The sequence below is a fragment of the Nilaparvata lugens genome, chromosome 6 (assembly GCF_014356525.2).
Source record: "Nilaparvata lugens isolate BPH chromosome 6, ASM1435652v1, whole genome shotgun sequence".
Classification (NCBI taxonomy): domain Eukaryota; kingdom Metazoa; phylum Arthropoda; class Insecta; order Hemiptera; family Delphacidae; genus Nilaparvata; species Nilaparvata lugens.
Genome location: NC_052509.1, coordinates 16,013,574 through 16,040,323, shown reverse-complemented (window position 1 = coordinate 16,040,323; position 26,750 = coordinate 16,013,574). Strand labels below are relative to the sequence as shown.

At 32.8% G+C, this 26,750-nt stretch overlaps 1 protein-coding gene across 4 annotated transcripts; it reads right to left on the bottom strand.

Moving 5' to 3' along the window:
• Positions 1-234: 234 nt before the first annotated feature.
• LOC111049045 (cubilin) lies at positions 235-25,811 on the bottom strand. Of its 4 annotated transcripts, none has more exons than XM_039430242.1 (14): positions 25,685-25,811; positions 17,936-18,762; positions 16,576-16,672; positions 15,784-15,885; positions 14,812-14,967; positions 11,022-11,273; positions 10,554-10,701; positions 8,429-8,581; positions 6,075-6,210; positions 5,283-5,410; positions 4,351-4,473; positions 3,057-3,221; positions 1,626-1,826; positions 235-505 (listed from the first exon to the last, which is right to left on the bottom strand). In XM_039430242.1, the coding sequence occupies exons 7-14, from the start codon at positions 10,678-10,680 to the stop codon at positions 360-362; spliced, it is 1,179 nt and encodes a 392-aa protein (XP_039286176.1). In that variant the 5' UTR covers positions 10,681-10,701; positions 11,022-11,273; positions 14,812-14,967; positions 15,784-15,885; positions 16,576-16,672; positions 17,936-18,762; positions 25,685-25,811; the 3' UTR covers positions 235-359. The 4 variants fall into 4 exon arrangements, with proteins under 4 accessions (XP_039286176.1, XP_039286177.1, XP_039286178.1 ...); XM_039430243.1 differs by having other exon boundaries at positions 18,546-18,762; XM_039430244.1 differs by lacking the exons at positions 14,812-14,967; positions 15,784-15,885; positions 16,576-16,672; positions 17,936-18,762; positions 25,685-25,811 and having other exon boundaries at positions 240-505; positions 11,022-11,168.
• Between the last annotated feature and the right edge of the window lie 939 nt (positions 25,812-26,750).

Genomic DNA, 26,750 nt, shown 5'->3' with positions numbered 1-26,750 from the left:
GGTTTTATTAGGTGACGGAGCTCTTTTGTTTCATCTTATTCCGCAGCACTTTTGTAAATAATATTGAAAACTATAACCTCTCCATCTCTGTGGATAGAAACGGAGATATTGGATGAATAGTATAATAATATATTTTGAAAGCATGTTGTTTTCCTTCCATTAAAAGGTTACAGTAAAAACATTAAATTAGGTTTATTGATGGAAATAAAGTAAAATTCGAAAGAAACCACTTAATTGAAATATATGAATTAAAATTTTACTGAAAATAACAAACAACGTGTAACAACAATTCAAAACAATGAACTTAAGTTAACATTAATAATACAAGCTTTTAAGCTTCATCAATGTGATTATTTGTACTAGAAATTATTACCATTAATATATTGTACCAAATTATTAGTGCAAGGCTGTTGAACATATTCAATGCAAAAGCCTCTGTTTCCCATATCGTTAGGTGCTTCAACATTGTTTGAATGGAATGATATGCGGAATGGTTTCACGTTACCTGAAAAAAAAATGAAATAATGATGAGATATCAAGGGAAATATTGGAAAATTATGAAAAATTGAAGAAAGTCAATTGGTTAATATGCTGAAACCTAACTAGGTGAAAGTGATGCCCATATGACGATGAAGATTCATGCTTTCCTCTACTGGTTAAATGTAGCACTTAATAACTTACTATAACTTCAAAGTAGTAATAGACTCAAGATGCACGACCATAGCTTTAGCATCATCAGACTGATAGCAACCCTTGTCGGTTGACGCCTTCACATCAATGTGAAACAATAATTTCAAAAAATATTTTCTTCTTTGAATTATTAATAATTTGTTAGATCTGTATCATGATCTAATACATAACTCCATAATTTCACAAGCATGAAACTTGACAAACAGTTTAAGCTTCTTCTCCAAAGGTTTTCATCCTAACTTAAACCATTGGTAATTACTTGACGTTATAAAGCACTTCTTTCACTTTTATATTAGTACTTTCAATATTGACACATCACAACATCCTTCATCACATCGGCTCCCCCTTGCTCTCATGAATAGCAATTCAAATTCATTGGAAAGCAAAACTATAAAACTCCTTCCAATGAACAGTTTGTGATCAGTTTACGCTTTTAAGAGTATTCTGAACCACTAAGGGCCACATGCATCATCTACGTTTAACGCTAAACCATGTTTACTTTTAGATATGGTTGTATTTACCATAATTTGTTTAATAAGGGGTTTAAACAAACAGCTGATATTAGATGAGTATGAAACACATTATGGTAAATGCAACCATATCTACATGTAAACGTGGTTTAGCGTTAAACGTAGATGGTGCATATGGCTCTTAGTGGTTCAGAATCCTCTTAAAAGCGTAAACTGATAAGAAACTGTCAATTGGAAGAAATTTTATAGTTTTGCAGACATCCTCAGGTGCACCCAAGGGCCGTTTCCACAGTCAAGGCTTAAACTGAATTTAATCAGCTGGTGGATCAAACTCGTAATTAAATACTTTATAACATACAAGACTTGATATGGATTTAATTCAGTTGAGAATGAACTTTCGTTTAAACTGGCAGTGTGCAAACGGCACCAAGTGATGAAATTGAATGAGATGAATGTTGTACTAACTTGTGAGAACAGCTTCGTTGGTAGTGGAATCGACAGACATGGTGCCTCCACAGATGCGGTCGACGCAGCTGCGCGACTGACTCGACGTCACACACGGGATGATGAGGAAGTCTGAGTTGCAGCTGCTTCCCACATTGCTGGGTACCGAGTTTTGGCCCAACGTGTTCGACGTCAATGTGAAAGCGTGGCTGCGGTTGTTCACTCAAAACATAATTCACCAAATTATTACAACATTTCTTATCAAATTCATATAAGTGAAAAGCTCTGCAGTTGTTAGTTTCTTCCAAATCTAATTCAAGTGAAATGGTATTCACTTTTTCTATATTGAGCTACCACAATTCTTCAAATGAAATAAAAATTGTCAAGTGCCCTTTTTATATTTGATTAAAGCACTTGGAAATTATTTCTACGATGTGCACGTGAAAATGGTTATAATAAGTTGAAACATGATGTGCCAATAACATAAAAAAAGGAAAATATGGTATTGCAAGAATGGTATTCAAAAAGTAATTTTGACTTTGCATTTGAAGATTTCACCATATTTTGAGCATCAATTGATTAGTTTTTGTATTGAATACACATCATGATGTCAGGAAATTAGGAAAGAAATAGTTTTAGATTGAAAGCCTATTATTTATTTCCAAGTATTTTAATAAATTCCAAATCAATAAATATATAAACATCTTGAAGTGAAAGTATTTCAGCAGATATTTTCTTATATCATTGGCCACACAGTTCAACCCCTAGACCCTAGCACTCCTGGTGTAAAGGCTAACGTATCGCACACAGCAATTCTTTATTCATTTTATTCTTTATTGATTCATACAATAAGTACATCATCGAAATGATAGGGAGAGAAAAAATTAGTTAACCTTGTGCTATTCCTCACCCAAATTTAGATAAGGTTACACATAGTCCGAAACAGGTTAAGCCTTGTAGTTGTTCACTTCACAAAATTTTCTGCCCATCCTTAATTATTTCCACAAAGTAGATTTTTAAATTTAGATGCTTCAAAACCAAACATAGAAGAAATATTTCACATTATTATTACTAAAATAGGAAATATTCACATATAAGATAAAATAAATTTGCAGGACCAAAAACAAGTTTAATATTCTAATAGCAATAGTCGAATGTATTCAGACAGACTGAGGAAAAATCCCTCCCCGGGTGTTCTAATGGTGCAACGGCACACAGACGTCTAACTTTATGCAATAGGTCTGCTCACTTCTGCGTGCAGACGTTTGATTTTTTCTGGGTATGTCTGCATACGTCAGTGTGTTGCTGTGTGCATTCGCTTCAAGGCCGACATAAATACTTTCTACAACACCAACAAATTATATTTATAGAAGATATATTTCTCAAAAACATGTTAAATTTTAAAATTAATATTTCCAACTATTTAGCTTGTAATGAACTTGAATTAGTTACCTAGATCAGGACAAGCACTGTACTGGATGCTGCAGAAATTTCTCTCAGAGCGAATGCACATGGTGTAGTCCTGGTTGGACAACTGCAGGCCAGAGTTGGGCTCGTAGTTGAACGACTTGATTTGGCCCGAAACGCCACTGTAATACTGCAAACATCCGTCTTCAGCTGGCAACACAAATACAATTTTTCGATTTTCCAAGTGCTTTGTCATGGGAAAACAACTTAAATTATGGGATACTCTAGTATCACAGCATGTATGTTAAAATAATTTTTAAATAATTAATTTTGACTTGACATGGCAATGAATTAACGCTGTTCGATACACTTTTTTTCTTATTTGAATTGGATAATCATTTTCAATATAATTTTTATTTTCAAGATCATTATAAGAGTGAGAAAAAGTGGCAACTGAAATTTTCAAGTGGTCTAATAAGCGAGTTATGGGTTGTTGAAAGTGATAACTCCAGATCATAAACGGTTTCGAACTTTCCATTGGAATTTTTTCTAATACATTCAGTACATCATTGGCTTTGTTCTAATATGCGTTTTTCGTGATTAATGCCAAAATAAACAAGTTATCGAATTTACAAAAAATGTTACTTTTTTATTTATGAACGATATGGGGAATAAAATGTTTTAGTTTGAAAAGATACATTTTTTGAATTTTTAAGAGAAGTTCTGTTAATATAGTAGAAACCGTTTATGATCTGGAAATAAAACGAAATCTGGAAAGTTAGCACTTATTAGAACAAAGCCAATGATGTACTGAATGTATTAAAAAAATTCCAATGGAAAGTTCGAAACCGTTTATGATCTGGAGTTATCACTTTTAACAACCCATAACTCGCTTATTAGACCACTTGAAAATTTCAGTTGCCACTTTTTCTCACTCTTATAATGATTTTTACAATTATATTAAAAAAGATTATCCAATTTAAATAAGAAAAAAGTGTACCGAACTGCCTTAATTCAAGTTATTATAATATAGGCGTTGTCAAACTTCCTGGACGCTTTTCGAGTATTTTGGAGGAAGATACTTTAGTATTTTATATTGATTTGATACACGTATCAATCCTGATACATATTCTCTATAATGCAAATACATATTTTAATGCAGACCAAAACTAGTTCTTACTTATTTGTTATCATTTGCAGTTTTTAAATTAGTAATTATTATTGAAAAATAATTTGAGAGATTGATAGATTGGGTTAAAAAATTATTGTAATCTGTGCTAAGAGTATGCTGTAGCTGATATGGCGAACATAATCTTAGGTAGAGCTAAGGTGAACATACCTTTCATGTTTGAATTGCAAGGAATTTGACTGATTCGCATTTTCCAGTTCCTAGAAAACGAGGCTCCACTAGTGATGATTGTCAACATTACTGGCAATCCCAAGTCACCGGCATCTACGTAAACTAGAACAGAAAATAAGCAAGTGAATAAAAATAATACTTGACAAGAACCGGTACAAAGAAGGTACCGGTACAAGAGAGTATCGCAAAAATAGAAAATATTCTATTGAATGAACGTTTTTTCATTAGCGTGCCTAAGGCTAGGCGCATACCAGTTAGTCAAGACAAGACATGATCAGACACGTTCAGTCACAATACTTCACATAGTTGCTTATGAAGACATGTCTAATTTCATTGTTGCGTCATAAGCAACAATGTGAAGTATTGTGACTAAGCGTGTCTGATCATGTCTTGTCTTGTCTTGACTAACTGATGTTTGCCTAGCCTAATTCGATTGATTGACATCAGACATACAAGATCTTGATATCGATTGCATTTCCTTATAAAACCGATAATGTGAAACTATGAATTCTTAGAAGAAAAAAAACTATAAAGGAATAGACTATTTCATTCATTTAAGTTATATGAGTGAAAACTGCATAGAATCACAGTTAACTTGTTTAGTCAGCATAGTCATAGTGGAAGACAATATTGTATTCAGAGCTCAGTTCCTCGCTAGCGCACATAGCGAACGGACCTCATGTTAAACTTTGTAATGTTTTGTAATGAATAAAATTGTTTTTTAAAAAATAATTTATTTATTGATAAACTTTAACTTTTATTTATACAGCACAAAATCAAATCAATTGTCTTTCCATTTCTCTACTGAATACTATATAAATATGTAGTCAACATTGGTGTCACTTCCTATAAGAGTCTGATTGATGAAACATAATTTGCACAATTTGTATAACTAAGTATGTTATACCTACTGTGACTTCCTGTGTTTTTTCCACATATAGGAGGCACTGGACTGCTACCAGAAACCAGGAACTGGTCACTGTTGCACAGGTGATTCACTTGCTCAGGTCCACTCAACGAGAATTGAATGAAATCTATCCTGTTGAAAGACAACATTATACAGAAAGACTTTAGATTGTACAGATAGTGGATAGGCAAATTAGGAGAACAGATAGTACAGAGAAGATTCACTTTTCCAATATTTCAATTTATATCATTTCCTATTGTAGATGATATCACATTTTTTATCACATTTTTGACACATATAGCCTGCAATTTGAAAAAATAATAGCCTACACACTATGCATTGCAATTGGTGGTAATCTATCGTTACTTAATTTAATGACATACACATTATACGATATTTCTATTAATTTTATTTTCTAGAAAGCATAACATATATTCTGTATAGGTCACTTTCAAATTATTCGTATTTCATAAAAATAAATGATGGCGGAATTAATAGAATGTACTGTAATCAAATTGACTTCATTTTTCATAGAGGAACATATATCTAGGTCCATTGACATTAATGAGCCTCCATGATGATTCGGACGGTTGTAATAAGAGGAGATCTAAATCAACTAGTGGAAAAAATAATCCATACAGATCAACATCAAATTAGTAATTTCGATAATTTGGCATGATTTTACAGTTTTTGAGTGAATCAATTTTTCAGATTTGAAATGATCTTTGAGAAAGTTTCATGAACAAAATCTTCTTATCTATGTATTCTTATGAACTTAAAAAAATATAAAAGTTACCTGTATTGGCATACATCTGGATGAGCCTTTCTGAGCGTAATCTGGCATGATCCAGTCTCATCATTGGGTGCTGGATAATTTTTATTCACAAAATATGAACCGTTGCGGTTTGAAGTTTCTCCGCAAGTCACCATAACTAGAAACAAACAAAATTATATTTATTTATTCATTGTCACTTACATCAAGTTTTTGAGTTTCACTCATATGACTGGTGACGTCAATATTACTAAATCTAAACTATTATATAATTACTATACAGTATTGTCAAATAAAATAATAATAAAAAATGCATGATTATACAATGCCTTAATGTATAGAAAATAATTGTTTATATTGTCTATATATCTATTCTACTAAATTAAAATTCTGAAATGGAGTACACGGTTTTTTCAATTAGAAATTTTCTGACTGCTTTTTTGAAAATTTTTACCGAATTTATGTCTCTAATGGCTGCTGGTAGTTTATAGTAAAATCTCATTCCGGCGTAAAAGGGAGTTTTTTCCATGAATGTGCGCCTATGAATTGGGTAGGCAATCAGGTTTCTATGACGCGTATTGTACTCATGGTTATTTGTGCACAAGTGAAATTGATGAATGTTTAGTTTAACAAAAACTAGCAATTGATATAAGTATATAGAAGGCAGTGTAAGAATGTCAAGGTCTTTAAAATACATTTTACAAGAGTCTCTTGCTCGTAATCCACAAATCACTCTTAATATTTTCTTCTGAATAATAAAGATTTTGTGGCTATCAACTGAATTCCCCCAAATAATTGTCCCATAGCTCAAGTGGGAATAGGCATAAGCATAATTAACTGCCAAAAGTGTGTTTTTGTCAAGAGAATAGAATATCATTCCAGTGTTGTATATGAGACTATTTTTTATCTGCTATCTGGAATATATAATATTATCTCTAATAATAGTAACAGAAAAATAAATTCTGAAGATTAAATGTATAGGTACAGAATTTTACACACAAACAGCCTGAAATTCACTCAGAAATGTTTACCTCTGGACTGTTTATTTTAAATTAAGCTTAAAAACAGGTAAGGGTGAATGCTTGATGTTCTCACCTAGATTTTATCTATTGTCTATGAATAAATAAAAAAGGTACCGTACTTATTGAGAACAATGATTGTATGTTTTAGTCAAAAATCCTGTCAACTGAACATAGGCTATCTACATCATAGGCGATTGATTGAAAGTGCATCCTATTTCCACGATTAAATTTTCACAAGACACTGGAAAAAATCAATACCTTAATGAATGAAGAAAAGATGAAATTAAAAAAAAGTATTTTTGTTTTTTTATCATTATCATCAAACAAATTCATCACATCAACAAAACATTTCTTGACAAATTATCATACACACTATAACCATAGAGAAACGATAGCATAGTAAATATCCCATGGTATAGGGCGTTTATGTCGCAAGTTTTACTGTTATTCCAAGCCGATAGTTCACATAGTTCTTTCCTATGCAGCTGTGTGACGCTGGTAGTCTCTCAAATTGTGCCGTTCATACACTATCACCCCAACAAAACAGTAAAAATTGACAATAATCGACAGTAATCGGCTTGAGATAACAGTAAAAGTTGTGACATAAATTCCCTATGCCATGGGATATCTACTCACGCTATTGTTTCTCTATGCTATAACTTACTCTTATCACTTTTTGAAAATTAGACTAAAAACTCATAGTATATGAAAGATGAAGTCAAATTATTGATTTACTTTATTCCTTCATTCATGCAAATAACTATTCAAATTCTAGAAACCTATAGCTCTAATATTGCAAATGTTACTCACACAAACGCATACTTTGCGAATAGTAGACTACTAAAATCAAAACTCCTCACCAGGAGCACAAAAATGAGAATATACACTACTCTGATAAGACCAATTGTCACATACGGCAGCGAAGCATGGACAATTCTGCAAGAAGAAAGCAAAGCTCTGATGGTCTTCGAGAGGAAGATAGTGAGGAGGATATATGGCCCAGTGTATGAGAATGGTGCGTGGAGACTGAGGAAGAACCGAGAAATAGAAACAATTCTGCAAGGCAAGAATATTCTTCGTTTCATCAAGGCTAGAAGGATAAGCTGGTTGGGACACGTGACTAGAATGACTGAGAATAGGATGCAAAAAGTCATGTTAAATGAAAATTTAGATGCAGTTAGAAGAAGAGGAAGGCCAAGAGTGCGATGGAAGCAGGATGTAGAGAGGGACCTGAGAGCGTTGGGTGTCAGGGGCTGGAGAAGGAAGGCGGAAGACAGAGATAGTTGGAGGATGATTGTGGAGGAGGCCAAAGCCCACATCGGGCTGTAGCACAAGGATAAGTAAGTAAGTACTCACACAAACAGCAAACACCGAAATTATTGGCGCAAATTCCACTTGGAATGCCTCCACTGGCCTTGCATTCGTACTGAGACATGCAGGTACCATTGTCCCCAGTCAGCGCCTTGCAGTCCTGGTTCGGGAATTGCACCACAGTGAAGAAAGGCAAAACTGAAAAAAAACATTCATTCATCCTTGTATCTTAATCATTATTTGTTGATGATCCAATCAAAGTAATCCAATGTAACCAATGAATCAATCAAAGTAATAATGTAATTGAACATAATCTAATTAATATAAATCGTAAGAAGGAAAGATCTCCTTCTAATGTAGGTAATTTGGAAAGTTTTATATTAGTTTAGGAAAGTGTAGGCACTTTTCTTATTTGTGCTTTTTTATTTCATGTTATGTTCATTTGTGAAATAAATACATTGATTGCGTTAAAATGAGTAATTATTATTGACGAGCTAATTATTGATTGAATGTTGAGAAGAACATATACCTCCACAGTGAAGTACCTAGAAGTTCAGGTCAAACCTAATGACAACGAAAATAATTGATTTTTTTTATTTTGTTTGAAAAAATTGTTTCATGAAGTGAATAGATAATTTTATTTGACGTGATTTGATTGAGAGCTAGCTGATGCTGTCTGATTCCAGTGGCATCGATTTATGGGATTAATTCCATATTAGGTATCTCTTATTATAAATTTATAATAATAATATATAACTATGATAAATCATTGTATCGATAACACTATATAATTGTGATAAATAATAACAGAAGTGTAAAACAGTGTTGAAAAAGGACTTGGCGTCCGAAAGCGCTCCACAAATGTGAGTAGAAGCTAATAGCTTTAATCATAAAAATCAGACTGCTATGTCGTAGTTTAAGTATTGAAAGTGTTTATAAAATTGTATTTTACATTTTATCAAATGAGTAGCCTCTAGTTGGTGTTGTTTTTTATTTGCATGCATAAGCACAGAAATCGCACTTTCAATAATTTGATGGGCATCCAAGATTGAATGGAGGAGTTTTTTATGAACACTTCTTCACATACAAGCGGGTCTACTGAAAGATAGGAAAATCAAGTTTTTTCAACCAGCATCTGCACCAATATAGTCCAGTCCATATAGACATAAAAAAGGGGGTGTGCTTGCAATTTATATTGAAGTTCTGATTTTTTAATATATTATTTGGGTACATAGGAGAAGTCCGGAACCAATTTCTTCATGCAAAATTTCCTTGTGCTAGATACAGGGTGGCCCAAAAACCTCGTATAATCTTATGAACTTATGTCATTGTGCGAAATATCAATGTGAAGACTATGTAGTTGGTGATGATGGTTGAAGCTGAAAATTAGTTTTGTGTTTTTCACAATACAAGGAGCATTGTTGTCAGGTATACCTGGAAATCTATATGAGATAGAGCGCTCTACCTGATCTCAGATTGTAGAGCACAAAAATATGCCCAGAGGGATTTTGAATTATCATTATACATCTAAATGGTAACAATCGGAAGATATTGTTGATCAAAATCTAAAATTGATCAAAAATTGTTTTTCTCTTCAAATTTCACTCATTTTTGAAAAATCATAACTCAGTACTCATTGGAGATAGAGAGTTTTGAATGATCTCATTTGATTCAGAATTTCATATTCCAGAAAAAAGGCGAGAGCAAATTTTTCTGTCCGATTACGAGATTTGGCAGAAATAGCTGAAAACTGGAAAATGAGCCGAAAATACGAGGTTTTTGGGCCACCCTGTATCTAGCACAAGGTAATTTTGCATGAAGAAATTGGTTCTGGACTTCTCTTATTTACCCAAATAATATATTTAAAAATCAGAGCTACAATATAAATTGCATGCACCAATGTATATAGTGACTGGACTAATACCCATTCTCATTGATATGTACCTAGAGCGTTGCTTGTTCATAATACTGTACAAATATTCGGTGGAAGTTTGTTGATACGTTGAATTATAAGCTGTTTATGTGGTATAGAAAAAATCAATTGAAGCATGAACAAAACAAACTTAAAAACGAGGAACTAATACCGTACAGTATTATGAGTAAATTTTTTGATCTGAAATATGTGTTGAAAAACTTGATACAAGTCGATCCTTGAATAAGTTATACTCACATCTGCGTTCTCTCATTCTTGACCTTATGTGATTCGAGCCAGATTCTTGTGCTTTCACATCCTTAGTCAGTAATGATAGGCACAATATTAGTAGAGCTGATGCCATTAAAACTTTGTCATGAGTCATGGTAAAGTCTATTGTTGAAAACTGAAAATAAAAAGAAAGTTATTGATAATTATTATAAAAGTAAAATCCAAAATAAATGCTGCGAATTATTCATTAATTAGCATTTCAATAAATGCAATTTCTCTTCAATTTCAATCTGAAGAATGTTATTGTTACACATCAGGTTCAATTTTCATTTACAAAAACTATTATATATATTATTCATTAATGTTTACAATAGTTATTGACTCGTGCTCGTAATAATTTCCGCTTATGTTTTGTAACGTAATTAACAATATTTCAATTGAAATTATTATGTATGTGGAAAAATGAATAGATAACAGAATGAATAGGAAACTCACCTTTTTACGTGTGACTCGGTAGTAGAGATGTTGACGTGCCTCTCATCAATGAACAAATAACAAAAGATGAATGAGGTTGTAAATAGGTGACAGTTATGCTATATAGCGGTCACGGTAGATGGACCATAGATGTGTCTTCTCCCAACCCACATGCAAATATCATTATAATTATGATGAGTACGTTCACACAAACAGTAGACTGTACAACAAGGATCGTCCATTTGGTGTCACTGATTCAGCTAGAGCACTTTCCTAAACAAATCTATAGACCTGAGACACGTGTATTGACTTGGGATGTGATACTTCTCCCAAGGAGTAAAGGTTCATTTGACCTCAAATGGTTTCAAATAGTTTGAGGTCAAATAGACCTCGAAATATAATCTTTCACATTGATCTCGACTAGAATACTCATCACTGTTAAGCAATTTCAGTATGCAACTAATATTATTTTATGCATCACTCTACCTAAAGTTTACAATAAATGCCAAGATATAGCTTAGTTTTCAATTTATATTTTGTTTGAACATAACATCTTATGAAAGTTGAAGATCTAGATTTCACCTGTTATTTGCTATATCATATAGAATTAATAACCATAGATACATAGAATACATGAAGTAGTCAATCAGAATTAGCAACCAAATACTTAAAATACCTTGCCCAAAATGATAAAATACGTGGTGAAATACTAAAAAACACAGCAAAAGCCATGAAATTGGGTAGAATGAATATTATTTCCAATTGATTAATTCTAGTTCTTAAAAATAAATTTTAATAATAAGTTAAATTATTAAACTTGACCAATTTTTCAAGAGCATCGGTGTTCTTTTCATTTTTATATACCGGTTCTTTACATTTTCATATAAATTTACTGTGAAAACACTTTACTTATATGGGCTACTTTTGTATAAATTAATAAAAACAATATTAAAGATTTAAAAGTTTTTCATAATAAAGGGTACTACAAGTTTTATAATATTGTTTTTATTAAATTTACTGTGGTATATTATGTCGATAATCAAAATGAAGTCCAGCAGTATAATTTTTTTCCAATTTCTGATCAATAATAATATATAAGTTTGTCTGATTAATAATAATAATCGAGAGTATGGCTTTTATTAGTGGAAAGTCTCTAATGGAGTTTATTCCACCTCACCTGAGTAGGCTATAATAATTTGAGCCGTCGTCAATGGCCTCACTACTGTTATTATTTTATATCAGCCGGGACCGGCAGTTAAACGTTCCCATTCCCATCCAATAATACGGGGGTAATCTGGCTTAAAACTTTTGTCTATATCCGGGTTTGAACTCGGGACCTCTAGGCTGCCAAGCAAGCACTATATCCACTATCACTCCATTTCACGGTACAGTATCACCGATTGATACCGGTACGTTTTTCAATCCAGTTCATCTCCGATTGGATTTAGTAACTTATTTGGTTACTACAAGCACACAGAAATTAGAAGAATGAGATGTATAATAGAAATATTGGATTTTTGTTAAGCTTAATTCCTCCTTCAATATACCAAGGGCCGGTTTTCGAGCTCGGGATTTAGCTAAGTTCTAGATTTTAAACAGCTGGAGTCTGAAAATTGGCTGTACGAAACGGGGCGTAGTCGTAGTCCACGTTTAAATTAAATTTCGAAAAATTAGAAAATTGAACACAAAATAAAATAAAGAGAAAATAGTGTAAAGTTTCAGATATTTTGAATTATTTAGGAATGTTTCATTTCGTCAAGGAAAAACGTTACCAATTATAGAAATGAGAAAATGAATATTATCATAAAAATTACGACTACGCCCCATTTCGGAAAGCCAATTTTCTGACTCCAGCTGTTTAAAGTCCAGGTCCCGGTTGCATAAAAGCCGGTTAAATTTTAATCGTGATTAATCCCATGAGATCCAATCAGAGAAGCCGTCTTATTAGAAAGGCCTTCTCTGATTGGTTCTCGTGAAATTAATCACGGTTAAAATTTAACCGGCTTTAGTGCAACCGGGCCTAGAACTTAGCTAAATCCCGAGCTCGGAAACCGGCCCTAAATATTATAATAATATGTTCCTCAAGAAACAAGTGATATGCTTGTGTTTTGCACTCTGAAATCCAATTACTTTCCCTTATATTTTGTTTAGTTCTGCTCATGAATTCATCACTTTCTCACCAGGTGAAATAATGGACAAACGCCACAAGTGTCGACCCGTTGAAGGTAGAGCTAACAATGGCTCTAATTGCTCTAGCGTGCTGCTCAATCCTGCCGGAACTAATTGCTCAGTCGCATGCAAACCCAAAAATATGAAATCATATTTCATTTCTCTGTGTCAACTATATTAGTCGGTGGAATGTCGGAAGTAGATGTGTAATCATGATAGCAAAGTTATTATACAAAAAAAACTAGAATTATACGCGCTGATTTATTAATTACTTTAAAGCTAATTACCTATGTATGGTACCTCGTATTAAATTCTAATGCATTTTACTCAAACCTATAAATAACTTATGATAGTTTTATTAGTTCGAATAAAATATAGAATCATATTATGAACAAAATAGGCTATCTCTTTCAAGACAAATTCATGAAAGTGGACTTCATTCTCAAAACACCACTGAATTATCATTATTCTCCATTCAATTCAGGTTCATTTGAGAATCACTGATCTTAATAGATAATATTTTTCTTTGAAATTGTTATTCCTCCGAATGTTGTTGAGCTAAATAAATTATTAGCTTTTGTAAAATATTATCCAGTACAAGAAAAACGTAACACGATTATTATTATATAAATTTGTAATTGTATGAAATACTTTGCCTTTGTTGATAACCTAGTTGTTAATCATTAATGCTAATAATAGCATTACAATTCTAATAGTAGACTACAATTTAAAAGTGCCAATTTTATCCTGAGGCTAATCAACAAGTCCTTCCTCATTCAATTAGAAATTGGTCATCAATTCTAAGTTTTTCATTGCACATTTCCTGTCTTCGTGGAGATTTTTCTTGACGAATTTCTGATAACATATTTTCAAACGTAATTGGCATCACCAGCAATTTCTTTTCAACATGATTATTCTGTTATTATGAAAACTTATTCAACAAATTAAAATAGGAATATGCTCCTCGGATAACCTGAAAATTTAATATATTTACAAAGTAATAATTTCCAGTAGATATCATTGTCACAAAACCAATAATAATATTTTTCACATTCAACATTATATATTTTATCTGTTTCTTGTCCACTCGATTAATACATATATTTTTTTTAATGTTCATTCAATTTGAGTATCAAAGACAACGAAAATTATTATTATTATTATTATTATTTACAAAATCATTTTCAAGATTGCCATTATTAATTTAATTATTTGCAAAAATGTATTCATAATTATATACTTCCTGCAATTTAAAAGGAAAGGTAGACCAAGCAAGTTCGAAAAAAAGGAATTTGGATTTTGTGGATAAATCTGAATAGTACTCAAAGTCGATAAAAATCTTACAAGTCGGAAATTAGGATCACATCAAATTCATAAGAGTAACCATGACCAATCTGTATAGTGTTCAATGTATCAACACTACAGATTGGTCATTGGTGAGCAAAAAATAAATAGGTACTATCTGTTTATGTAAATCTTAAATTATGTATATCAACAGAAAAGAATATCATGTTAATGTTGTACTTATAAGATTCTTGATAAGGAAAATGTTATCTTCAGATTTAAAATATCTTCAAATATAACAGATTTTGACACAATTTGAAAACAAATGAAAAAATAAGAGACTATGAAGAAAACTCACCTCAGTCATGTTGTTTCTGTTGAGTGTAAATATGTTTAGAAGGCCGACTTTTGGTAATTTGTTGCTCCTTAGCATGAGGATTTGTAGCGCTCTGATGAACCACCTTGGTTTTCCGATCCATCTACTGTCATATAAAGCCATTTTTAGCTGTTCTCCCTGTTGAAAAATAGTAATGAATAATGTTCTTGCTATCAAACTTCTTCAAAGTTCATAATTGAGATGACATATTATGTAATAGTAATAAATTCATTCAATCGCAGCAATTCAAAACATATATTTAATTTGTAATTTGACCGAACGCAGTGAGGTCTATGTTTTAAATCGGATTTTCTTTCGTCTGTATGTATGTAACGCATTTACGGCCAAACGCGTTGATAGAATTCTATGAGATTTGGCAGGAATATTCCTTTTTTAACTGCGCGTCGATGTATACACAAGGTTTTTTGAAATTTTTTATTATAAGGATAATATTAAAGGAAAAGGAATTTCCTCCATACTCCAATATCACTATAATTATTATATCATCCACTCTGAAGATAGGATTAATCAGAATATAGAATTATTCATAATCAATCAGCTGACAAGTGTATATTATTCATTGCATGCATTTACACAGATGACTGGAGAAGCAATACTGCGTGAGGTCTACTGTTCACAGAACTACGAGTACTTGATGATTGTTCTAAGTGTGAGGCCATCGTTAGTACAGTCATAAATGTGGAATAAAAAGTATATTTTATTAAATAATTTTTTCAAGAATTAGTTTTAGTGACAGTCATCTTAGTATTAGTTAATAAGTCCAGGACTATAATAGCTGTTAGTGTTCAGTATTCTCTGGAATCATGATGGGACAAAGAAAAATGACAATATAATCAATTTAACTCAAGTAGAGTGAATCAAATAATCTTTGAGATAAATTCTAACAAGATGATAATCTACTATTACGATTTTAATAATGATAATGACTCTTACCTCATTCTGTAATAATTGTCCATTCTGACTGAAAAAATATTCCACAATTACAATTGTAATTGTCATAAAGCCGTATTTTATTTTGTTGATTAATTCACCTTTCTGCAAAGAAATAGTTTTGAGTGAAATGTGTATCTTCTTCACCTCTTTCAAAAAGTTTCAACAAGATTGAATGTACAAAGTTAAAGTGAAAATAAATCAATTTTGATACTATAATAAAGGAAAGAACTGGCTTCATACACGTACGGGATAGGACAATTATTATGTCTGACGCATCATCACGTCTCAACTACTGGACTGATTAACATGAAATTTTTATATAGATTCTTAATTAACGTAGGATAATTATAGGCCTATTTTCAATTATTCAAGATTTGATTACATCGTTTTAAAATAGACCATTGCGGAGCACGGGTTACATGCTAGTATATAATAACTATATAAAAGTCTACTACCACTTTTAATAATAAATAATAAGAGTAATAACATAAAATTAAATAATAATAATAGTGAATTGCTTATTAATTTTTTTATTTATTACTGCCTACTCAATCGTGAATGTGACTTGATGCAGTCGTCTGCAGACACTTGCGAATGTTCCTATTATAGGGCATTGCTCAGACTAAATATATAATAAATACTATAATATAAATATACACTTGAAAATGGATTAATGTCCCAAACATGTTGTGACAAAATAATTTAAAAGGGTACTGAGATTTATATTTTATTTATAAATAAATAATAATTATGTTAGTGAGTACATTTTTTAATTGGAATATTGATACTCACCAAAAATATAGATATTCCAAACACAATCTGTAAGCACATGTAACAGTTTACATAGAATATTCGGAAATTCGATCCGTAATTCAATTGTTCCACTTTCCTGAATCAAGAAAATGAGATTGGAGTTACTTAAAAATATAGAATTTCGGATAATATGATTGCTAGAGACATAGGGCTTTTGGTGTAGCATCCAGACTCTTGTTCTACAATATTGAATTGTGTGCTAAAAATGTAGATTTTATGCCAGAGTTTTGCTTTTTTGCTTTACTACTGTAAAATATGTATAAGTACGAGTAGACTCAATATAAGTTAACACAATATTACCATAATAACAAATTATACCATTTTTAAATTATTACCATTATAACACTTGAATGACGACCCCACTAAGTGGGGTTTCACACCAAAGCTGGGCCGAGCTGAGCGGAATCCGCGTGCGCGCTAACTATGCAGGATATAATCAGGAGCATTCAAATCAACGCCGGGCCGAGCCTAGCGGTGCTGGGCCGAGCCGAGTGGATTTGTGCAGTCGGCTTGACGCCCAACTCGAGCGTTTTCGGCCAAGAGGATTCTGCCTTCTTTCAGTTTAGTTCGATCTTCCCACGTAGTGAGTTCTCACTACAAGGCTAGAAAACCTACTGAGTGAATCGGTTTCAGTGCGAACGCAGGCAGATTCCGCTCGGTCGATCCGCCTCCGGCCGATTCCGCTCGGCACGGCCCGGCCCGGCCCAGCTTTGGTGTGAAATGGGCCTAATAATAGCTTCTACTCACATTTTAATACTTAGAACAAAAAAAAAAATTGTCATAGCAACTGCTATCACAAGTAGTAATATTAATTACGTGTATGTTACAGACAGGCAGACAGACGTTAACAGAAGCGAGTTAATATAGAACTTAAATAAATGTTGTTTATTATTCAGCTGAAATCATGTGTCGCCGCATAAAGTCTGTCTGTCTGACAACTGCCAAATAATAGCATCAGCTTCTTAAATGAATGAAAAATAATAACAGAAATAGCATGCAAATAATTTCAGCTGACTGATAAATAATGATAAATTAAAACTATTTTTTTTCATATGCACTTTCAATGTTATTTTTATATCCTAAAAAAGGACGAAGGAGTGAATCAATTTTGTTGTCCAACGAACTTGACCTGTAATAAGGTTCGAAGAAATCGGGTTTAAAATTTGAAGCTGATTGACCAATTCTTTCTAAAGTTCTTGTCGAACATACAAACAGACAGAAAACTACTTTGGGCTCTAGTAAGTCGCTATCGCGTTCGCTAACGCTCGTTCAATTAGCAAAATCAATACGAAATCCAGTAACAATATATTTCATTTAATTAACACAAAACTTAACTCACCTAAATATTTTTATATGATGTATAACAAGATTCCTGGTCGCTAAACGCAGCTTATTTTCCATTGTTTTCCTTGCTAAAGCTGGAGCATCTTCATATTTTTCCGACTTCAAAATTTGCTCAAAACACTCATCGACCTCCTCAACATTCAGTTGAAACAATTTCATATCACCAATTAAAATATTTATCGAGAGTGATTGTAATGCATGTATATTAGTCGTTACCGCCATAGTATAGTAAATGCCGAATAGTTCTATTGAAGTTAAAACAAGATTTTCAACAAATTCGGGGATAAAAGAAGGAACATTGAAATATGAATGCAAAGAGAAAGGCCGAGAAAGATTTTCCGCTGATTTTAACTGAAGAAGATAAAAAATGAAACCGGATAATGGTATTAACGAAAAACTTGTGAAAAAGAATAGCATGACATAAATGAGGTAAAGAGTATTTTTAGAAACATCCTCTGTAATATTCTTAACAAGATTTATTTTGTCTTGTAGAAAATCTGAGTCCAAATCAATTGTTTCCAATTTAAATTTCGATTTGGTCAGATTTACAACACTTTCAAATCTCTCTGACATTAAAAATACGTCTATTGATGCAAAAAGAACACCTATTGAGAATATAAAATTGTCTAGAACAGATACTCGATAGTTGAAATTCCATGTTTGAAAGTTTCCATACATTCTCATGGCCGGTGCAAGTGTCATCAAAACCATGAATGAAAATAGAAGATTGCCACGCATGGAAACTGATTCACGTGGATAGTATTGAAGGAAAGCTAGATGTTTTAGTAGACCATTAATTATTTTATCCAATTTTTTGTAGCTCTGAAACAGAAAAATAATATTCATTTCAATAAACTGGTTTATTAAAAAAAAACTACGTTTCGGATGTTCAATCCATTTTCATGATTTCTTGGGGTTTTTTTTAATGTACAATGAGATTATTTTTCAACTAACAAATTAAGTAGCTCTAATAAAATATGTTATTAGAAAATATTTCTGTTCATTCAGAATTTAGTTGTATTGAAAGTAATTTCTGAAACCGTTAATTTTTAATGTAGTAAGATACATAATAACAAAAAAAGTTTAATAAAGTTCTAACTGTGATCCTTGAAATTTTCAACCCTACAATTCATGATTGTTAATCTTGAAAAATAAGTTTTCCAATTTGGTAATACTTCTAACAATATTAGGAAAAATAATTCAATAAAAAGTCAAGTAATATTTTGAAAATTAAAAACACTTCACTTACATGGGCTACTTGAACAAATTAATGAAAACAATATAAAAATTTTGTAGTACCCTTTATTTTTTTTAACTTCAAAATAGTTCAACGACTAGTTTCGACCCTAACTTAGGTCATTTTCAAGTTGAAATTTTAAAGTTTTCATTAATTATTTTGAAAATGTATGCAAAATCAAAAATTTGGTTGTTAATGAACATAGCATGCATCCTGCAGTAGAACAAAGAATGTTGGTTCCAATCAGACGCATCATGCAGTCAGATTGAGCAATGAATCAAATAACAACAATCGACTTCTGATACAAATCATAAAATTATATTAAAATTACATCATGTTGTATAATAATACTCTAACTAACTCTCACTCACAACAATCTACTTTCCGTGATAAGAAATGAAACAATTTTTATTTCCGTTCAAGCAGAGTGCAATGTTACATTTTCAGCATATTGTCTTGATTTTTTCTCAGTGTGCGGGGGCCAATGGTCGAAGCAACCCATCTCCTGGTGGGTGGTTTTGAACTTGTCGTCTACATAAACAATCAACAATTTCATCACTTCTTGGCCTCCTCCGTGTTTGTTGGTTTCTTTGTCCAAGTTCGCACATAGTAATAATGGCTAGTTCAGTTCAAAAATCAACCAGTTTCATTTCTCCTTTTCTTGTCCCATTTTTCATTTCAAGGACTTTCCTGTACAAGAGCTAGATATTTATCACTGCCAGATCAACAAAGTGGTAAAAAAGACTGAAATACCACTTTTTGTTCTCATCAAGATATGATACCGATCTAATAGGGAATCAAGTTGATCAACCCCACCCATATGTTTATTATATTTAATGATCACACTTGGGCAAGGTACAGGTACACGCTTTCTCTCCTTCCTGTCATATCTAGACACTTCAATCATTGGAAGCGATCCTTTGTATGTTGATAGTAGAGTTACCGTTTTGTTATCCTTCCAAATAGTGACTATGAGATGTCATGTATCTACAGATGCAACGAATTTTCAACAAATCCCCTATTTTGTTTTGTCATTTTAACTTCTTAATAAAGACTTGAGTTTGGAAGTCGATTTCTTCTCACTTTTCAAAGGGATAAAATTCCTCTCCCAAGAAGAAAAACTTGTAGGTGAGCCGAGTTGGGATAATGATCAAAGTATAGGCCTACTTTGTGATTCAAGTTGTCTGGCATCGTACAAGCAAGTCACATAACAACATTACTGCTTGCTCCTGAGTCCTTCTCTCCTGGTTTCAGAATACTGTCTCGTTCAGATCCTGTATAAATTTAAAAATCATATGCAAAGCTAGAAACTCCACAGATTAAAAAAAGTATATAGCCATATTTATTAGGCTTTGAAGGCATGTGAACTTTGAGGTGATGGCTTTAGGTTTGGCTTTTGTAGCACAGATTTGTTCATCCACACTAAGACATTCCTCCATTGGCACAGACAGAAATCTTCTCTTCGGGAAATCAATGACTGGACGAATTTTGTCAAGTTAATCATAGTTTGGATGATTTTTGCCTCCATACGCCCATTATCATTGAAATGCAGGAACTGTCGTACTTTTTCAAAACGATTACATATCATGGTATTTGAAATAATTTGATTGCCAATATCTAGATTCCAGTAGTGACGAAAATTTTTGCAGGTGACTACTGAAGAAAGAATGAGGATGATACCAAAGTATTGCAAGACTTCTGAAGAGTATCTTAATCTTACTGACATCAATACTGGACTGGTAATTAATTTGTAATCTTAATTTGTAATACGTTTGACTGGATCGCGTGTTGCGCCCTCACAAAGTGACAAAGCCTATTGTATAATATTATGTACTTATTGGTCAATAAATATTATTATTATTCTTTGGATGTGATATCGATTAGCTTTTCTGGATCGGATTCAGCACTATATATATCACAGTTTGCTCCAAAATATGTTGAATAAGTTCTCCCTTGAAGAAGTAGGAGAAGAAGCTAAATGGACTATCGAAGTCTAATACTTCTTGTGGAAGAGTGGTATCACATCTGAAATCTATGCATTCCTCATCACGAATACAGGAGCCTTTCTTCCAAGTCATACTTTTTATTCCTTCTGAAATAATAAGTATGTTTGCTTCGTTTGGAGCTTGTTTGATTGACAATTGCTGGCTTTGTGATGGAACGGTGGCTGACCGATCTTCTCTTACCATTTGAAGGTCCAGGCTGAGTAATCATACTTGCTAGAGATTCTAGTGCTGAAATATCGACTCCAGTTTTATTACTAAACTCTTCTCTGCATTCCTTTGAAGTTCATACTGCTCCAAAAGTAATTGAAGTTCTTCATCAGGATCCAAATGTGTATTATTTTTTATTGCGGATTCATCAATTTGTAAAGTGTCATTGGGTAGTATAAGATCAATTTTTGAATCATCAGTATAGTTTCTGCATCATCACTGTTAAGTCCATCAGAATCACTAAGAGCAATAATATCTCATTGAGAGCTCTGTGTGTATTATCATAGAAAAACAATAGCATGAGTAGATATCCCATGGTATAGGGCGTTTATGTCGCAACTTTTACTGTTATCTCAAGCCGATTACTGTCGATTTTTACTGTTTGGACCGGGTAAGAGTGTATGGACGGCACAATATGAGAGACTTCCAGCGTCATAAAGCTTCACGGAAAAGAACTACGTGGACTATAGGCTTGAGATAACAGTAAAACTTGCGACATAAACGCCCTATACCATGGGATATCTACTTATGCTATTGTTTCTCTATGGTATTATATCCATCCAGAAAGTAAGCCTTATCCATGGTGCCCTAAAACGGATAAAAAATATTCTCACTCCTGTACCAGTAGGCAATTTCATAGGTTAGGAAGGTGGGTTATACTCGTGCATGATGTGACTGATCGGACACAGTACTATTTGAACGAGCGCTAGTGAGTCCCCTTAGCACATGAGTTAGGAATGAGAAATTTCCAAAATGTTCTCCTCCTAACTAGTTTCAACAAGACTGCAAAGTCCAAAATTTTCTTTAAAACATTTCCTCCAAATTCCATTATCAATTGGTCTATTGTTGCAAGAATGGAGATTTCACACTCAACACTAAAGCTGTTGCAAAAGGTGCAGGGAAATTCGTGAAAGCGTGGAATTATACATCAAATTGAAGATAATTTAATGCCTTATAAGCTCATAATCAGCATGGATTTTTCCCGTCGATTTTTAAAAAGTTATAAGAGCAAAAATAAAAAAAATTGGTGGCAAACGTGTATTTTTCAAAAATGTCACACCTTCAAGAGCGGATATTTCGAAAACTAGTGGAGATATAAAAAAAGTTGTAGAATGAATATTGTAGGAAATTATGTAAGCTTCAATTTGTTATAAGACAGTCAAGTCCTTAGGATACATAGTTTTTGAGTTTTATGCGAGAAATCGAAAAATGGTACCTTTAAACCACCTCCACCCCCTTAGCACAGGGGGTAGGGGTGGAGAATTTTGATATATTTACCTCCTTACTACCCTAAACAGAACTGCGGGGTCAAAAATTGTCTTCCCAACTTTTCCCTCTATACCCTTTTCTTGATTGGACTAAGCGATAAAAATATTTTTCATTTAAAATAGGTCCATAATGAAACCTAGTATCTAATTATTCTTTTAATAGAAATATTTAGCTGTTTCCATAGTTTTCACCAGCTCTGTATAATTTAAATTTACGTGTTTCAAAGATTACAATACAAAATTCTTGAGCGAGTTTTCCAACCAAGGGGTCACTAGTTAATGACTTAGTAACTATAAAAACGTATTTGCAGCATTGACCCTTACCTTAATGTACAGAGGAAATAATATTAAATACAAGATTTTTTTCAAATCATTTGCATTTGAAAAAAACAATTCCACACAAAACAACAAATGAGGTAAACCATAACATGACGTTCTTTATCGAGACACAGCTGATACCAAATACCTTAAAGACCTAAAGATACCTCTTTAAGGTCTTTGGTTGATACAATACACGATGTACCGACGCATATGCCTTCTATAGTGAGGTACACGTTATAATGGCAGTGGATAAAGATAGAAGAATAGCGATGCCGATTCTCTGAATTAATTATATTTCTACACTGTCAAAAACATAATGGGCATCGTTGTGGACCTAGAAAAGGATAGTACCACCGGCTTTGTCAAATGATAGACAAGGATAGCAAAACCAAAGTTGATCAAATACTGTCATTATAGCGTGGACCTCACTATAGATAGCCTAGCCTAGACTGATGTATGAATGCATGAAATAGCCAAAAAGACACAACAGCCGACAGAGGCTTCAATTTAAAATCAATGTGCACGCGCAATCGGACACATGCATCATGCCTTGAAGAAAAAATGAATTTCTGTTCAAACATTTCTTATTTTCTCAATTTGCTTTAAAACTGCGACGCTTTTAACAGCGAGCCCCATTCTGTATAATAGTGTCGATAGTTCACTAAAGTTTAGTGGTAACTTCAAGTAGAATTGAATTTATGTGGTAGTTTTTTAAACTAAAGAAACCCCACCTCTTCCAATGAATCCATTGCGTAGACAGAAGTTAGTCAAATTTTTAAAGTTCTTCTCCAGACTTTCTAATGTTTTACTATCAATTTCTCTTCAAATCTTAAATCTACTATGGAATTTTAAATGATAGACAGATTTCATGCAGTTTTAAAAAACCAATCGTCTTGGTAAAAACTTCTCCCTGTAAATAAGGAATCCTACTGCGAAATGAAACATCCGTCTAATATCATTTCGCATACAGAGATCGTTCAGCACTATACCGTATTAAATATTCATAACTATCCACTACAGGAATAGGAATAAAAACATCATTTTGAACCCTCTCATTTTCCTAAGAGATTATTATCATTATAATATGAAGGAGAACCAATAATTATCGGTTAGCTTTGAAGGTAATAGTTTCAAGAGTAATCATTGTCATCGTTTTCTGAATAAAATTATTGTCATCTTCTATAATAATTGAAGAATAGTTAGATAGAAGACTATCAACGGTATAGCTGAAATAGAGAGTAATTATATCCAAAAATATGTGTTTTCTATTGGGCGTCTTTTCTTTAGGGTGAAAGAAAATCTGGCATTGTTTCATTTGTAATCATCATAGTGTGCAGTCAATATAGACATGAAAAAGGGGTGTGCTTGTATTGTACATTGTAGTTCTAATTGTTTAATACATTGTTTGGATACATAAGAGAAGTCCAGAACCATTCATTTTCCGCCAAATCCTGTAAAATTCGCTCCCGCCTTTGTTTAAATTCCTAATAAAATGAAATCATTCGAAACTCTCTTACTTCAATGAGCACTGAGTTGAAATTTTTCAAAAGTGAGTGAAATAAGTGCATCTAACGGGTGATTCTCATAGAATATGATCTTATGAACTCATTCAATTGTGCGAAATCTCAATGTGATGACAATGGAGTTGGTTATAGCTGAAACTCAAGTGTTATTCAAAATAATATAAGGAGCATTTTTGTCGGGTGTACCTGGAAATCTATATATATATATGAGATAGAGCGCTCTACCTGGTCTCAGATTGTAGAGCACAAAAATACGCCCAGAGTGATTTTGAATTATACATTTGAATGGAAGCAATCGGAAGATATTGTTGATCAAAAACATGTTGATCATAATTGTTTTTTTCTCAAAATTTCACTCACTTTTGAAAAATTTCAACTCAGTACTCATTAAAGTTAGAGAGTTTCAAATTATCTCATTTTATTAGGAATTTAATAATTTAAACAAAGGCGGGAGCGAATTTTACAGGATTTGTCGGAAAATCAACCGAAAATTTTGGGCCACTCTATATCTAGCACAAGGAAATTTTGCATGAAAAATTGGTTTTGGACTTCCCTTACGTATCCAAACAATATATTAAAATATCAGAACTACAATATAAAATACAAGCACCAATGTATAAAGAGCCTATCAATGCAGGTGATCAATCAGATAATTGTTGTGTAGATTGATTGATTTTTATTTAAAGATAGAGGTAAAAGTTATTGAAAATGTCTTTCAAGTGGATACCGATTTGGACCTTCCTGGATCTAAAGGACCGATGGCTGGGAAGTTAGTTTGTTCTATTACCGATTTATTGAAACAATGTGTTACTAGATACATTTATCACACCGTTATTAATCTTAAGCAAACATTTGTACCATAACTGTAAGTATTCATTGATTGAATAAATAAAAGGTAGTAAAAATATTAAAGTATTGTGTAAATGATTTCAAAGGCTAAATAAGATTATTTTGTGACGTTCCCTTTCATTTCTTCGGGTTTTCATCAGTTTTGTTCCCGTCAGAACTGACAAAGATGAATAGAGTTCAATTTTTTCCAGGAAAGATTATGGAAGGGTATTCCAAGCAGTAGTGGATAGAATAATATAAGGAAAAGTATTTGGAATCCATGATATCATTCGCTAAGATGGTTGGATTTCATAAGTTTCATCGTTTGAGAAAATGAATTTGTTCTATACTTACAGTAGCTCAGTTTATTGGGGTATCGTAACTGATTCATCTAGCCTACTTGAGTTTTGAGTCTGATTCACATCATCTACAAGAGTCAAAGACGAGGTGATACGATTGATCAACAGCTGTCACCTGAACACTGGAAATTATTAATATAGATTACTTGAAAATCACGAGTAAAAGGGTAGTTTATTAAATAATAAAAAAATAATAGTATAATTGATATTTTCCAGTAAATATGTACCGTATTGTTTTTCAGATACATCAATAACTCTCACAAATGAAAGGAAGGAACTACTTCAAAACTGAAACAATGTATTCCAATAGGCAAACGCCAGTGTGTAATATATTAACAGTACCTAGGTACTGATAAGTGGGTAACTTACTGCAGGTATTATAATCATCAGTGATATAAATCGGTACTGGTTCTACAGAGTCATAATTACGCTAAGCACTTCTTACAAGTATTTTGAAGACTTATAATACCACTTTCCAAAGTGCAAGAATTCTGACGCTTCCCTGTCTTTACATACTCGAGGCTGCACTACATGGACTCAAACATAGAGCTTCCTGGGCTAGAGGATCAGATATACACGGGTACAACACGAGGTCTAGTGATATAAATCGGTACTGGTTCTACAGAGTCATAATTACGCTAAGCACTTCTTACAAGTATTTTGAAGACTTATAATACCACTTTCCAAAGTGCAAGAATTCTGACGCTTCCCTGTCTTTACATACTCGAGGCTGCACTACATGGACTCAAACATAGAGCTTCCTGGGCTAGAGGATCAGATATACACGGGTACAACACGAGGTCTAGGAATGCTCTAAGACTAGATGCTCATAGAACGTATTTTTTCCAAGGTAGTCCTGATCACATGAGCAGGAAAATATTGAACTCTCTTCCACCTCTGATATCTGAGATTGACTCTGAAGTTTTGTTAAAGATTAAGTTGAAGGATTGGCTGATCGACAAATCCTTTTACAGTATAATGGAATTTTTTGAATTGAGAAATTTTTAAAATGATGTGATTCTTGTCATCTTGTCAGCGAATTGAATTATTTTTTGTTATTT

Coding starts and splice junctions, on each gene's coding strand:
- LOC111049045 (XM_039430242.1), bottom strand. CDS start 10,680: ATGACTCATGACAAAGTTTTAATGGCATCAGCTCTACTAATATTGTGC. Junction 8,582..10,553: donor AAGAATGAGAGAACGCAGAT/GTGAGTATAACT, acceptor GTTTTTTTTCAG/TTTTGCCTTTCTTCACTGTG. Junction 3,222..4,350: donor TTGCAATTCAAACATGAAAG/GTATGTTCACCT, acceptor TTGTGTTGCCAG/CTGAAGACGGATGTTTGCAG.